The sequence below is a fragment of the Gadus morhua genome, chromosome 21 (assembly GCF_902167405.1).
Source record: "Gadus morhua chromosome 21, gadMor3.0, whole genome shotgun sequence".
NCBI lineage: Eukaryota > Metazoa > Chordata > Actinopteri > Gadiformes > Gadidae > Gadus > Gadus morhua.
Window position 1 is genome coordinate 2,426,775 of NC_044068.1, and position 16,648 is coordinate 2,443,422.

At 48.0% G+C, this 16,648-nt stretch overlaps 2 protein-coding genes across 2 annotated transcripts; both read right to left on the minus strand.

The window, feature by feature from the left end:
* Window positions 1–2,898: 2,898 nt before the first annotated feature.
* On the minus strand, window positions 2,899–4,772 carry LOC115534572 (thrombomodulin-like). Its single transcript, XM_030345640.1, has one exon. The coding sequence runs from the start codon at window positions 4,380–4,382 to the stop codon at window positions 3,060–3,062; it is 1,323 nt and encodes a 440-aa protein (XP_030201500.1). The 5' UTR covers window positions 4,383–4,772; the 3' UTR covers window positions 2,899–3,059.
* Window positions 4,773–13,346: 8,574 nt separating this feature from the next.
* LOC115534687 (thrombomodulin) lies at window positions 13,347–16,648 on the minus strand. Its single transcript, XM_030345843.1, has one exon. The coding sequence runs from the start codon at window positions 15,748–15,750 to the stop codon at window positions 14,950–14,952; it is 801 nt and encodes a 266-aa protein (XP_030201703.1). The 5' UTR covers window positions 15,751–16,648; the 3' UTR covers window positions 13,347–14,949.

The following is a 16,648-nucleotide window of genomic DNA, read 5'->3' on the forward strand; positions in this document are numbered from 1 at the left end:
TTGCTTGGGCGATCAAGGAGGTGGAGACGTTCGTCTGCATTCTTGGGGAGGAAGACGTTGTTTACGATGTTTACGTAGCTGCCGCGGCGATCGACATCCGGCCTACCACCAAGGGGGGTAGAGCGAGTACGGTTGAGACACTTTTGGCTTTTTACAGTAGGCCTACTGCACAAAAACTAGACACTGAAAATAAGTGATATTTGATATGCTGTTCCCTTTGATTGTATACTAAAATAGAATCAATCAATAATACCCCTAACCAATTTAATTTATTCATAATTTGCTCATATACATGAGGTGCGATTTTGTCTCAACCGTACCCATGGTGAGTACAGTTGAGACGGTACCCGGGTACAGTTGAGACACCCATTTAAACCCATTGATGGTGACTGACCAAGCATTGAAAAAACTTTAAACTTTATTATAAAAGAACTGGACAAAATATTTAAGCAAGAAATTCATTTATTTAATTCATTTATTCACTTCATTATCTCACTCCTCACAGTGATGACAAACATACTGTTTGTCACCAGTGGTGCTTATATAGACCCCAAGATAAATAATTCTTACTATTTCCATGTTTGAAAGGACATCCATTAATAAAGAACAGTTCGAATATCCAAAATATAAAATTTTATTTTAATTTGTTTGTTTTGTTGTCCAACTTTGACTTCTAACCTGTCGTTAAACTGCACAACGTAACTCCATGTTATGTAATGGTATGCGATCGCGGGTACAGTTGAGACATTGTGTCTCAACTGTACCCGTCCGACCACCTCACGCTTTTCGCTAGATTATGCAGTGACCTTGATTGACATGATAGCATGAATTATGTATATTTATAGTGCACAGAATAACGTTTGTAATGATGTAAATTGCGTTTGTTGATCACCTATGGTTAATAACATATTCATTGTAGAAGGGACATGTAAAATCAAGATCTTACCTTGCTAAAAAAAACTTTCGCCGATATCTTCGTAGCGGAGCTGAGTATGTTGCTCAAATTTCCCGGGGTAGAAGAGGATGTTAGTACGCATGTGCAAACTAAAAATCACGGCTCAGGATCATTGCGCACGCAAGTTATGCAGGGTGTCTCAACTGTACTCATGTCTCAACCGTACTCACTCTACCCTACTGTCGGCGGTGGAAACGCGACCTCGGAACTGAGCTGGGCTATACCGCCCCCTCCCTACCGCACCTTTGCGATCCGATCCGTTCCGCACCCTGCAGTGGAAACGCGGCATATATGTAGCCTAGACCTATAATAAATGCTTTCTGATCGGATTGGTTAAACTTGTACCGTGGCCTTGTATTAATGAGACAATATCGCCATCTAGTGGCGACTTATTGAAACGTCAAAAGAGGCGGATCGATTAAGGTCAGTCTGACCTCATGCGGTGCTCCCGCATGAGGTCGAGCGTTAACGCGACAGTATGGACGAAGTGCAGGAGGCCTTTACTTTATTCTGGTCTTCTTACGAGGGATTTATCAAACTAATCAGTTTGACTGCGTGCCTCTCATTATCGGTAGGGCCTTCCATGTTATTTAATCTGTAGGATTCTTGCAAATATGAAAAACAATGATGTTTAAATTTACAAGAACCCTACACACATATATTTGTAAATGTGTATTATAAATTAACAAATATATCTATACATAGTTTTAAATATAAGGCCTATAATTCATTCTGTTTTTTCTGAATTGAGGTTACTTAATGTTAAGTGAACTGAAAAGGGCAGATTTTGCATGTTGTGTTCGACTTTGCGCATGGTTCAAACTCTCCAAGCCTCCAGGCCACCATCACTAACATATTCAGGGTAGACAGTTACAAAGTACATTTACTTGAGTACTGTACATTTTTCTTGAATCTGTACGTTACTTGAGTATTCATTTTTTAGAAAACGTATGACTTTTACTCCGCTACATTTGATAGACAAATATAGTACTTTAGACTCCAATACATTTCTGGGAAGGTTCCCGTTACTCGTTACTTTGAACAATAGCTTTAAAATCAACAGGTTCACTTTCTTTTCTTTCCTAAAATGCGAATGGCCAGACACTGTGCTCTTCACAGGAGGAACCAATCACGGCAAACGACGCCTCCTACCTGTCAGTCCGGTTCAGAGTGCTGCAGGAAGGGTCGGAACCCAAGAGATGGAGACTCCTCACCTCCAGAGCACTCAAGATCTCAAGTCCATGTTGGAGGCGTCTGAAGGGAAGTGTGATTCATTTAGTTTAAATATTGACCCTGCACTCAATGCCTTCAGTGGGCTTCAGAGTCATTCTGTATCGCACTGTGGCAACAATTCAACAATGAGTTGAAATTAGAAAGAAACTACTTTTAAATACTATAGTATATTGAGTAATATTTGACCAGGAAGATCTATAGCTTGACTGAAGTGATGGAGTTGTATACTTTGTCCGCCACTCGTTTTAAATCGGTCTGACACTTTCAGTGCTCCAGAAGCCAGTTTGGACCAAGTGCAGCAGGACTTTATTCAGGTTTTCATATGAGGAATTTATCAAACTAATCAGTTTGATGCGAGTTGTTCTTTATCGGTCGGCCTAGCATATTATATTATGTGTAGGATTCTTGCAAATTGAAACAAGAAATACATTAAAAAAATATATATAAATATCAGGCCTACATTTAATTAAGGCTTTTCTGAATTTAGGTTATTACATATTATGTGACCGAAAATATGTCTATATAGGCCTACGGTATTCTACTTTTCTCATTGTTAAACTCTCAGCCTCCAGGCCAACACGGCTGATCACACTAACGTGTTGTGATCAACAGTTCTCCTGCTGGCTGCAGTGCGCCTTCTGTCCAGTGGGTGTCAGTGTTGTATGACAAGAAACATGAGCGGTTGACGTACAGGAAATATTCACTTTGCATTTTTTACACTTCAGCTTTTTATTTGTATAACATTTGAGACATTTACATTTTACGTTTGACATTCTAGCGGTGCATTTCCAGTTTATTTGTCGGTCTAGTAGAACCCTTTCCTTTGGCCCCACTGACCCACATGTCCCCGCTCCTTAGCGTCGCCATGCGTTCACTCCCCCAGGGCCGGCGCTTTCTCGATCAGGCCCGAGGCCACTTGCTCCAGGCTGTGCGCTCCTGCCCCCCCGGGGCTCGCGGCCCGCCCTTCGCTGCGTCGGGTGGCGAAGTGATACACGAGAATCATCGCCAGGAATACCACCACGGCCACGGCCACCACCACGGCCACCAGCCCCCCTGCAGAGAGCCGAGCCGTTTTGGGCGGGGCGGGGTCAGAGGTCGGGACGTAGCTTAAGGTGAAGCTCTCGGTCACCGTTCCCAGCACACACTCGTGGCCCTCGACCAATGAGAAGCCAGGGAGGCAGCTGCAGGTGTAGTTGCCATAGGAGTTTTTGCAGAGCTGATCGCAGTAATAGTTGTTGCACTCGTCCAGGTCCATGCAGACTCCGCCCTCCTTCCGAACGTCCAGGATGTAGCCCATGGGGCAGCGGCAATCCTCGGGGTCGTTGGGGTCGCACTCGGCCGGGCACTCTGCGAGCCCGCAGTAGGCCTGGCAGCGCTGCGGGAACCCGGGGTCCTGCCGGTAGCCATCGAAGCAGGAGCAGGTGAAGCTGCCGCGCGTGTTGGTGCATTGATGCTCGCAGGGCGCGTCCTGGCACTCGTCCACGTCTACGCAGTCGTCTGCCACCGTGGAGCGGTACCCCCGGTCGCAGTCCCGCAGGCCCCTGGGGGCCGGCCCCGCCTCCCGGCACGATCGGCCGTCCCCGCCCAGGAGGAACCCGGGGCGGCAGGCGCACGCCGGAGGGGCCCCCCCGCAGCCGTGGGCGCAGCCCAGGGCCCGGCAGGAGTCCCCCCCCCGGAACGGGGCGCAGACAGCCGGGTCCTCCCCGCTCGGCGCCCGCCCCGGGGGGCACAGACACACCGGGTGGTCCTCGGTCCCGCCGCACTCGAACTCGCACCCGCCCCCCTTCATCCCACAGGGCCACGGCGTGCGCACCCACTCCCCGGACAGACACATGGACGTGGCGCCGTCGGAGTCACGTGTGAAGATGGTGCCGTGGGGCCGCGGCTCTGCGTCGCCGCTCCGTCCTGCGTAAGGAGGGCGCGTGTAGGTCCCCAACGCACCAGGCGGCTCGCACGCGTCTCTGCGGCGGTACTCACACAGAAACCCCGCGGCGCGCGCGTCGCAGGAACCAACGGACCACTTGAAACCGTCCTCGCTCGAGACCGAAACGCATCGGCGCGCGCAGCCCGAGCGGTCTGCAGCCGCCGCGGTCCCGTTGGAGAAGTCTGAGCCGTGTCGCCCGTGTCCCAGCGGAACCCCCGCAGCGGGCCGCCTCTTCCTGACACACCGGCGGCCCGGGACAGGCCCACCCATGCGGCCCGGACCCCGCGCAACAGCCCCGCAGCACGGCGTTGGATGTCAGCGGTCTGGACCGTCATTAGGTGTCCCGCAAACTCGGACACTGGTCCCCGCGCCCGTTTGGAAAATCTAAAGGTTTTGAGAAAAACCGCGAAGCAGAGCGTGCCATCGCAGTGTCCGTCATCTGCCGCGAGGTCCCCGTCACCAGCGGCGAGCACCACCAAGAAGCAGGAGAGGCGAGCAGCGGGAACATGGTGCCTTAAGGTGGTGGCCGAATGAGGTTCAGCCCGGGCATAGCTCCATGCCGCAGCGCTCTGACTCCCAGGCGAGGAAGGAAGTCTCCTTTTATCGCTCTCCAGCTCTCCATTACGCACGCTCTGTCTTTAGGGCCACATGCACGCAGCCCACCCCTCTATTGGTCATATTAGCCCCTCCCCCCTCTGTGTGTGGGTGTGGGTGTGGGTGTGTGTGTGTGTGTGTGTGTTTATGTGTGTTAATTACTGTGTGACTAATAACGGAATATTCTTAATAGTGAGGCTCCAGGGGGAGGGGTACAGCTAGGGGGGGGGGGGGGGGGGGGGGGGGGGGGGGGGGGGGGGGGGGGGGGGGGGGGGGGGGGGGGGGGGGGGGGGGGGGGGGGGGGGGGTGAGACTAAAACAGTTTCAGCTTGAAAACCACAGCAAATCGCACGTTCAATCGATTGAATGATGACGCAGAACTGGTTCCGCAAAACCTATGTTGTAATATTTATGCACAACTTTTTGTTTTCTGGTGGAAGGAAACCACCGTCACTTATTTCATACAAAAAAAGTTTTACAACCATGAGGACATATTTTCCTTTTTTCCAAAACCAGGGTATTGTTAAAATATACATAGCCACTAATTAGCCATCGTGATGAAATTCTGAACTTGATGGTCGATTTATGTTTATTAGGACACTAGGGTCCACCTTATGTTCTTACAAAGAGCAATATGCCTTCCAGTTGTTAATTGTTGATGCATTGAGGGCAGTGTGTAGAATCAAGCCGCAAGTATGAATTTGGTTGAAACTGAATATAATATTCATCAGATTTTTTTAATTCGAGTACTAGCATCCCCACCGATGAATGGTACAGACTTAAACTGATGGTTTTTCTTGATTTATTGAAATCCTTCTTTAGTCAACCAATAAACCATCGTAAGAGCTTGTGCCTCTTCGGCGGGTGCTAAATCAATTCAATATTTAAAGGTTGGGTATGGAATTCGCGTTTTTGGCCATTTTTGCAGAATTACTTGAAATCCTTATCATAACCCACTTACAGCCACTGAGTTAGAAGTACTGACATGAAAATCAAACAAGTCAATCATCTGTGGAATGGGCAGGGCTCGAAAAACTCCAGCCAATGATTTCCAGAGCCACCGAGTTGCATTGGACAGTTGCATTGGACAAGTACGTCAATCAAACGGTCGTACTGCACTCCCCCTCCCCCGCGCCCCGCGCGCGACCCCTTCGTGCAGTACTCGTGACCCAGAGCTCGTGACCCAGAGCAAGCTCCTGTTTGTTGTTATCCTGCGGTAGCTACTGGAAATCCACATTTGGACCTAGCAGTAGAACACAATTTCCATGGCAGACAAGACGCCACCATCCCCATGTTGTTTTTTTAATGTTGCCATGTTGTTTAACGAAAACCTACGCTAGCCTGGCTCGCTCTCGCGCATCTGTGTTCGCGCTCGTGCATGATTGCGCGTCCAGGTACTTGGAATCGGTGGAGTCAGAGTCAGCGTTGAAGGAGAGGGGGTAGGACTATTTGAGTTGTGTATTTTCAAAATCTGCTGGCGTTTCGCAAATCCCATACCCAACCTTTAACCTTACCTATAGGGGTGCACATAACTGGTACGCATGCGCGGCCATAACCGGGGATGCGTAACGTCACTTGTGTCACTACATCGCTTTTGCGTAACTTAAGGCCGATTTATGCTCAGTTACGTAAGCGTAAGCGCAAGCGCAAGAGGCCCTTGCGCGCCCTTGCGCACCCCTTGCGCGACTTCTCACGTCTTGCGTGCGTCGGGCGATTTTTCTAGACTTGCGTAATTTTTTAACGTAAGCTTTTACGCGAGCCGCGCAGCCTGCAAGGCTGTGATTGGTCTGCTCGTCTGGTTACTACTTCCTGTCTGGAGTATCACATTTCCTGTTTTCATACCGCCACCTACCACCCGATCTGGCACATAATTATGCGAACCCTTTATGCGAACCCTTCCACAGGGGCAAAGTGCTATTTTGATGCGCGACATCAAACAGCTGATGCGGGATTGTGAGCCATTTTAATGATCTTGTCACCCGATATTCGTTCTATTAGGCCTACTGGCCTTATTTGTTTAAAGGTTGTATAGGTGATTTGCTTTTTTGGCCATTTTTGCAAAATTACTTGAAATCCTTATCATAACCCGCTTACAGCCACTGAGTTAGAAGTACTGACATGAAAATTAAACAAGTCAATCATGTGTGGAACGGGCAGGGCTCGAAAAACTCCAGCCAATCATTTCCATTGCCACCGAGTTGCATTGGACAGTAAGTACGTCAATCAAACGGTCGTACTGCACTCCCCCTCCCCCGCGCCCCGCGCGCGACCCCTTCGTGCAGTACTCGTGACCCAGAGCTCGTGACCCAGAGCAAGCTCCTGTTTGTTGTTAACCTGCGGTAGCTACTGGAACTAGTTAATCCACATTTGGACCTAGCAGTAGAAGACAATTTCCATGGCAGACAAGACGCCACCATCCCCACCACCACCAGCAAAGAGAAGGAAAACTCTTTTTCAGAGAGTAATTGATAATAAAAACGCTGAAAGAGAAAAACTGAAATCAAGAATAATCCTAGGCGCTGCTTTCGAACGTTGGCGGCAACTGAAGGACGAGAAGGGTCTAAAAACCGATGCTTGTGTGGCGGTTGACCTAGTTTCAAAGTTTATACCGTTTATACTCGGTAATACCGGTGTGGAGACGAGTGTATTACTCGGTGTGAAAATGTCCACACCGCGGCAACCCTAGTGAAAACCAGGACTTCCAATACAATTATATGAAACAAACATACATTTTCTAAAAATAGTAATGATTTATGTGACCGTTTAATGTTTATAACATCTGGTCCAACCATTGCAGCGAGAACGTATTCTCAGCAGGGGGTGCTGGGAAAAAAAAAAACTCAGCCTGCACTAGACTCGCAACTCGTTACATTGATAAAAAAAGATGTATAGCAGCGCAGCTCAATTACACCAGTGCATGCGCGGACAGTTGAAAATCGATCGTTCACATCCAGCTGCTCACAGAACAAGTTTAGCGCACCACCGCTACCCTCACACTTTTTCATATAACCTTCAGCACTAGGTCATATGAGCATTAAATAAATGCTGCGTCTCAAAATGCCTTGGACAGCAGCGAGGATGACTCGCTTTGCCACGGGCCGAAACAGTTCGGAGCGACCACAGCCAGAGCGAACACAGCGGGGCAGAGGAGTGTCAGGAATAGTCTTTGGTGTACACATCAGTACGGCCTATTTGCACTACTGTTTAGTGGCAATGCAGTGTTTTATTCGATGCCTTTTTATTTTCGTATATTATTTCAATGAATACAATTTATTTATTCATAAAAAACGGATCTGGTCTTCAAATCTTTTTTCCAAATATAGGACGTCTTACAATGGGGTTTGTGTTTATATTCGGACCAATACGGACAGCGGGCGCTCACATGACGTTAAGCATTTCCTGGTGCATAATGTGACGCTTCAGAACCTAAAATCCCGTTTCTCCCCGTTGACACGACAACACATAACCGGCGTTTTCAGAAATCTCCACTTTGGCCGGAGTTTTTAGAAATGATCGTTTTCTGTGATAAGACAGGGCCTCGGACAGGGGGTGTTGCAGCACCCCCAGCACTCCTACTTCCCGCGGTACTGGGTGCAACTTACAGCTGAATGTAGTGCCATGTTGTTAAACGAAAACCTACGCTAGCCTGGCTCGCTCTCGCGAATCTCTGTTCGCGCTCGTGCATGATTGCGCGTCCAGGTACTTGGAATGGGTGGAGTCAGAGTCAGCGTTGAAGGAGAGGGGGTAGGACCATTTGAGTTGTGTATTTTCAAAATCTGCTGGCGTTTCGCAAATCACCTACCCAACCTTTAAGTGTTAGCCTATTTGAATTAATTACGTAATGTTTTGTGTGAACATGAACACATAAGTGTTCATGTTCTGTGTGAAACATAAGTTCAGTAGCCTCTTTGAGTGAATGAAATTTGAAAGCGTGAGTGTGTAGTGAATGAAAAATGTGTGCGTGTATGGTGGGACTATTTTCTGTATTTGATAAATAAATCCCTTTTCTCTAATAATGCTGCCTACCATATCATTTATGTGGACATTATGCGCTATAGCTTAAAGCCTTTGGCTATAGGCCTACACTTAAATAATTCATTCATCTGTCAAGGCAGTAGCTGTTGTATAAACATTTTATATGGATATGAATTAATGAGTTTGACGTAAACCAAATTAGGTAACTTGTGTAACATGATAACTAATGAATCAAAAGTCATGCTTCCAAGTGACCAATGTATATATATTTATTGGTCAGTGCGCATACCCAATCGTAGCACATTGTACTGGTGGGGAAACACGCCAGCATCTGACAAAAAATAATCTGCCAGCTGCTCCCTGACAAGGGCCGGTTTTGGTGAGAGTCGGTAAGATATCGGATGACTCGCGAAAGGAGATCATCAAACTTTGGCACATAAACAAACCAACGACTCCCACAGACAAAGACGTCATTCTCGAGGTCGTCTTCAACGAAAAACTTTACTCCACATATTACTCCACCTACTGTTCTGGCGGTAAATTGCTTGGCAACACGCGCAACACGCGCAACCTAAAAGGGAGCATGAATTGCTTTGAGTAAATTTTGCGCAACAACGTAACACCAACGCTGAAGCATGCAGCCGCCTTTACGGGAGATCGAAAAAAAAAAACGAAACAACAAAATACATTGAGCAGCTACTTGTGCGTTCGCCGCCTGCAAAGAAAAGGGAAATGGAGCCGGAGCAGAAGAAAATGTTTTTTTTTCGAAAAAGTGGCACCAAGATGTGCCGTGGCTCGAAACGAATCATAAGCGAAATGAATTGTGCGCTCATGTGCGCTGTGCACCGCGCACACACTGGAGAACTGCGCAACATCAGCTGATCGCAACGTTCCTTTTGTCAGATAATCAAACGCTCCGTGGTCGAGCTGCTGCAGTTTGATTAAAAAAAAAAGGTGACGCAAAAAACCTCTGTGAAACTGGGTATGTTTCATAAGATCTGATGTTACGTGTGGAGCTATGTCTGTGGTGCGTACCAAACACCATCTCCTGGTACTCAACTGAGTAACTCTATAAAGAAGTTATGTGCACTGCACCCCTGACTATATCGCTATCTTTATTTCCCTGTTTACCTTTCTGTTGTGTTCTGTTCCTCTCCCTCGTTCGAGCCAGAAACTCACCCTCCACACGGCACACTATATCAAAACAAAAGTCTACAAGGCTGAATATAAGTCAATATAAATTCACCAATAAAATAACAATAATAGCTCGTGACTACTCAACAGTGCTGTGTACTCCCTAGAACCAACCCAGAAATTGGGTCCTTTACAAGTATAATCCCAAGAAAATAATAATCGATTTGTTTGCATTACACTAAAAGAAGCAAAAATGTAAATATATATAAATTAGTGCTGTCAAGCGATTAAAATATTGAATCGCGATTAATCACATTAATGTCATAGTTAACTCACGATGATCGCAATTGTTTTTCTTTGATAAATATCCCTTAATTTCTTTGTCCCATTATTTTTTCTAATTTTAATGCTCTTATCAACATGGAGAAGTGCATCGGCTTGCCTTGCCGGCTTGCAAATGTTTTTTTATTGATAAAAACATTGGGATATACTGATCAAAACAGGACGATACAAAAAAAAAGCCTATAGTGCAATTAAACGATGAACATAAAAACATACTGCCTTGAACATAGTAGTCAGGCTACTGCTTCTTTGTTTTGAGGCAAAGAAAAAAAAATTAATGCCGTTAATATTGGTTTGCGTTAACGCCGTTAATAACGCGTTTAACTGTCAGCACTAATGTAAATCTATCAAGGTACCTGACCGCATTTTGGAAATACCTAGCCGCTCCTCAGGGGCTTCAGGTGGCTGCAATATGCGTCCTCACCACTAGATACCACTAAATCCTACACACAGCACCTTAAGGAGGAGGCCATAATTTTTCATTTTTCACCTAAAGGGATATTTCACATCACCTGAAGTTATGAATGATCGATTATATATTCAACACAATGTAAAAATCAAGTTAAAACATAAATAGCCTTCATCTGATTCTAGCTAGCACCTCTCTGAACAGGCACGTGCCAGGTGTCCATATGGGCATGTGGGGCAGCAAACTACTTGCAAAAGCAATTGCTCCCAAAAATATAGTTCCTCAGTAAATCATTGCTCCGAGTATATTTTTGATAATGTGATTGTCACATTAACTATCTATAGTTTCTGTAGGCTCTCCGACCATTTTTGGTCTGTTGACATCAAATTTTGGATGATGATGGGCGGCGATTCTAGCTGAGTTTAACGTGCCTTGCAATGTTGTGGCAGGGCAGGGCAACGTTGTGCAATCCTGAAGGCTGCATTAAGAATTGCAATCCGCGAAAAAAGACGCCTATATGGTCATAAAGTATATTGCCCCATGGTCATGTTCTGGAACAGTTGTTTTTTAACTAAAATTATTCTCCCAGTATCTTTCGTTGTTTCTATATCAGATGCAGATATGACGAGTGGTGTTGCAACAGTGATTAACAGTGTTGAGTGTCTGTTAAAAAAAAACATTTGAGATGTTAAAATTGAAAGAGAAGTTAGCCATCAATCAACGTGGCCAAGACAGACCGGACCAACAAATGAAGGATAGGGAGAAAACTTACAACAGAACTTTCTAAAGAGAAACACTGTTTTGTTTACCATGTCTTACTTTTTGCGAGCAAATGTACCGTAGGAAAAGGGGTTGTATGCACCATGGGTGTGGGTGATGTGAAGCATCTATATATATATATATATATATATATATATATATACATATATATATATATACATATATATATATATATATATATATATATATATATATATGCAACTGTAACGCTACTGTATCTGAAGCATTTTATGACCATAGATGGTATTACCCACATAGTAAGTGTACGTTGCACCACGTTTAATAATAATAAAATAATTCAGGGAATTTGTATAGCGTTTTTATTATTTTGGTGGAAACTCAAAGCACTTACAGTGAAGGGAGGGACCTCGCTAACCACAACCAATGAGTCGCACCCATGGGTGATGCACCAATCAGCGCCAGAACGTTCACCACACACTGGCTTGAGGTGGAGAGTGAGGGAATTAATGAATCAGACAATTATACAGGGGGATGATTAGGGTGCCAGATTGAATGAGCCTGGTTGGGCATTTTTAGCAAGGACAACGGGAAACCCCCGCCTCTTTGAGATAAATGCCCAGCTCAGCTTAGACACTTTACACTTTTTTAATTCACTTGTTTATTCTCTGATGTGTGTGGTTTGTGAATATGTGATGCACAGTAACTCGAACCATGTGAACTCAAATGCCAACGGGAATATCAAGTTACGTTAGTTTAAGTGAATTTAAAGGCCATTTGGACGTGTAGCCTCTGTGAAGTCAGACTTATACCGACAGAACCATCGATGTCAGCAACCATCTGCAGGAAACGGTTCTTATTTAAGGGCGGGGCTTCGTTATAGTTTACGACCAAAACGAATTCATTTACTAAGGTTATAATTTCTTGACGACATAAAACCAGCGAATGGGACCTCACAAAATACAACATATGGCGACACTAAGCTTCTAACTGAAAAAAAAAGAAATGATCGGCTTTGTATCACCTGAAGGAAATCATATTTTTCACGTGTCTTAATTGAACGGATCTTTTTGTGTCCAAACGCCACAAACAGTTATGAGCTAGGCTACATGCCTACATGACGTCATCTCCGCCAAAGCTCCACTAACAGCAGTAATGGCTGTGTGTAGTAAGGACTTATATGATGCTATATGATGCCTACGTATATGATGCTAGTGAGGACTTATTTGATACAAATTAACTATCTGATACTATGAATTAGCTAATTCTGGCAAACTCTTCTGATGCTACTACATTAACAATCTTAAATCTTCGACCCATCATGTTGCATGATACTTTTTTTATTTTTTTGGTAAGGATCTCAGAGGCTCCATATTATTATGTATTTTGTCACGTTTGACAGTAATTTGATTATTAATGTATTCAGGATGGAATATTAATGAGTGACATACACTGACCACTGTGTGGTGGCCATGAAAGACCCTCAATGTGCCAAATGGGTTAGGTTTCCACTGCTTGGGGAAAAGATCCCCTACGATGGTGCCGTCCATGGAGGGTAAATCCACACCCCAAATAGTCTGGGTGAACCGATCAGGGACGTCACCGACAGTATGTCCACATTTCTTGCACTCCGTGTTATACAAAATATGGACCTAGCATCGGAGATATCTCCGGAGCGAAACAGGAGACAAGGCGTAACTGTCGTCTCACCTCAGGAGTTCTGTCGTAGCGTATTATGACTGCTGGGACAACATAAGTTCACTTTCAGCACTTTTAAAACTTATCTGATGCTAGTTATCATTCATCTGGTAAAGGTGAGCACTTATCTAATGCATTGATGGTACCTGGTAGCACTTCAGATGCTAGCACCTGGTAGCACTTATCAGATGCTAGTCTGGATTTATATGAATGCTAGATAGCTATCTGATGTGATTTATGACTTAGCTGATGCTAGTTAGCTATATGTTGCTAGCTATAACTTCTGATATTGATTAGCCATATGATGCTAGTTACCCAAGTGTTAAACTTCACACATCACAGGGAGAGAGGAAAGATAGTTTATTAATCTCCAAAGGGAAATTACGTTGTAACAGCAGCACAGATTCTAAAATAAAATATAAATAAAATAAAAAATATAAAAACAAAGGTAATAGTCAAAAATATGATTAAATTCAATTTGACTTCTCACAATACAACACAAAATTATCCATAAATAGTAAATACTAATGCAAACCAAACAATACTACTAATACTGTATTACAATATAGTTAGATCCTGGTGATATACATTCATGTTGCCGTGGTAATGTCAGGTTTACGTTCCTGTTGCCATCGGGACGTCATGTTTACATTCACATTGTCGTAGTGATGTGGTTGGGTTGCCGTAGTGATGTCAGGTGGGTGTTGCCGTAGTGATGTCAGGTGGGTGTTGCCTGGCAACGTCAGGTGGGTTTGGCCGTGGTGACGTCAGGTGGCTGTTGCTGTGGTGAAGTCAGGTGGGTGTTGCCATGGCGATGTCAGGTGGGTGTGGCCGTGGCAACGTCAGGTGGGTGTTGCTGTGTTGACGTCAGGTGGGTGTTGCCGTGGTGACGTCAGGTGGGTGTTACCGTGGTGATGTCAGGTGGGTGATGTCAGGTGGGTGTTGCCGTGGTGACGTCAGGTGGGTGTTGCCGTGGTGACGTCAGGTGGGTGTTGCCGTGGCGACGTCAGGTGGGTGTTGCCCTGGTGACGTCAGGTGGTTCTTGCCAATGTCAATACAGTGGCAACGTTGAGGGTTTTTTCACGTTTCAATTAATTTATCAGAAGTTAAAGGTTGGGTATGGGATTTGCGAAACGCCAGCAGATTTTGAAAATACACAACTCAAATGATCCTAACCCCTCTCCTTCAACGCTGACAGCGCGAAGGAGTGCTAGGTCTTCTAGTGCTAGGTCCAAATGTGGATTAGCTAGTTAGCTAGCTCCAGTAGCTTCCGCAGGATAACAACAAGCAGAAGCTTGCTCTGGGTCACGAGCTTTGAGTACGTGCAGGAAGGGGCCACGCGCGGGGGAGGGGGAGTGCAGTACGACCGTTTGATTGACGTACTTACTGTCCAATGCCACTCGGTGGTTCTGGAAATCATTGGCTGGAGTTTTCCGAGCCCTGCCCGTTCCACAGATGATTGACTTGTTTAATTTTCATGTCAGTACTTCTAACTCAGTGGCTGTAAGTGGGTTATGATAAGGATTTCAAGTAATTTTGCAAAAATGGCCAAAATAGAGAATTCCATACCCAACCTTTAATATCGAGGTGACTGACAGTGAGTTCAGATCCAGGAAGCGGTGAGGGCCCCTCACCCTCTACAGGTGAGGGGCCCTCACCCTCTACAGATGAGGGGCCCTCACCCTCCAGGGAGGCTCCAGCCCCCGCTCTGCCTCTGAGCCCCCTGTGGAGGGGGGTGTCGGTGAGTTAAGGGTCCCAGTCTGGTCCTGGCTCCACCGCACACCAGAGCCGGTCCCTGATCGGATCCGTAGAGCGGGTCTCGGTGGCGGGTTGGGCGGCCCCCGGGGAGTCACCACCCGGGGGTCTCGCGGCTCTGCTTGTCGAAGGAGAAGCGCTGGTACTTCTCGGTGGTGACCTGCTGCAAGGGTGAGCCCGCCGCCGTCGGGGCTCAGCTCCAGCGTGCCGCTGGCGCGCCGCAGCGCACAGCGCAGCGGAAGGTACAGGCAACCGCCATGGCCGCCGCCACGAACGCCGTGATGCCCAGGGCTGCGCCCACCCGCACGTAGCCCGGGACCCCTGTGGCCGGGAGGGCAGGCGGGGGGCCGCTGGGCCCCACCACTTCGCTGGGGCCCGGCCCCTCGCTGGTGCCCGGGGTGGGGTCGGTGGGATTTGAGTAGTTGTCGTATTCGTCAATCCGTACGCACAGCGGGGCAGCGCTTAGCTCTTCGTCGACGACATAGCCCGACGGGCAGCGGCACTGGGACCGCCCCTTGGTGTCCACCACGCAGTGGGCGGGGCAATCGGGCCTGTCGCAGTGGGGGTCGCAGCGGGTGGCGTTCTCCTGGGACACCACGAACCCGGAGCGGCACGTGCATACCTTAGCCCCTTCCACCGTGGGGCACAACATGTGCTCGCAGAGCTCGCAGATCTTAACGTCCATGCACGCCCCGTCCTCCATGGCGTAGCCGTCCATGCACGAGCACTCGGACCCGCCCCCCTCCAGCCGCTCCCGGCACTGCACGTGCTCCCCAGTGCAGTCCGCGGTGTCGGAGCATTCGCGCTCGTCGACGCACGTGACGTTGTTCGAGTGCAGCTTCAGTCCGTCGGGGCACGTGCACATGCTGTTCACGCAGGTGTGGGAGCAGCCGCCGGTCTCCACCTCGCAGAACCACGGCGCGCGCCACCACTTGCCGTGCCCGCACAGCCACTTGGAGTCGAAGTAGCGCGAGCCCTTCTCCCCTCGGGTCATCCACAGGGTTCCACCTGGGGTTTTCCCGCGCGTGCGTTGAAACCGTTTAACGCGAAGTGCTCTCCCGGTTCGGCCGACCGGTCCGCGACGCGACACCAGCCGAACGGCGCGGAGCACAGGAACCCGTCCAGAGTCCCCTCGCACGACTCCTGCTGCCACGCGCCGTCCGTCGAGACGGACACGCACTTGCGGTCACATCTGTCCGGGACCCCCGTCCAGTTTGAGGAGATTCCAGCAGCGGCCTCGGTCACCCACTCGTAGCCGTAATTTGCCGAGTCGTTAGTGGGACACCGGCCTTCCGCGAGGGTCAGGCCGATCCAGAACCTCCCGATGCCCGCGCGCAGCAGTAACTCCTGGACCCTGCGCGCCTCCGCCGCCGACGGCAGCGTCGCGAGAATGCCGCCCTCCGCAAGGCAGGCGTCCCGAGCGCCCGCGAAGTCGTGTGCTCCGGGGAACAGGAGGAAGCAAGTGTTGTCGTCGCAGTCCTCCAGGTAAGCGAGCGGCGGTCTGCCTCCATGCGCGAGCCTGGCGGCCAACAGGGACAAGAGCACAAGGAGGCGCGCAACGCAGAAGAGAACTTCCTTCATCTCGGGTTGTGAACCACGGCGCGGAGATCTACCGTGGACGGTGGTGGTCGTACTGGTGGTCGTACTGGCGGTGCTGGTGCTCGTAATGGTGGTGCTGGTCGTCGTACTGGTGGTGCTGGTGGTTGTACTGGTGCTGGTACTGGTCTGTGTGGAGCGGAGACCTCCTCCGGGTTTAAGAGGGTTTTGTTGCTGGACGTAAGTTCCGCTCGGCGGGGGGTTTATTCAACCTTATCTCGGGGTCTGCCCCCTCACGTGCACACGCATACGCGCGGGCACGCACACCCGGTTTGTAATAAAAACATAGAAATACT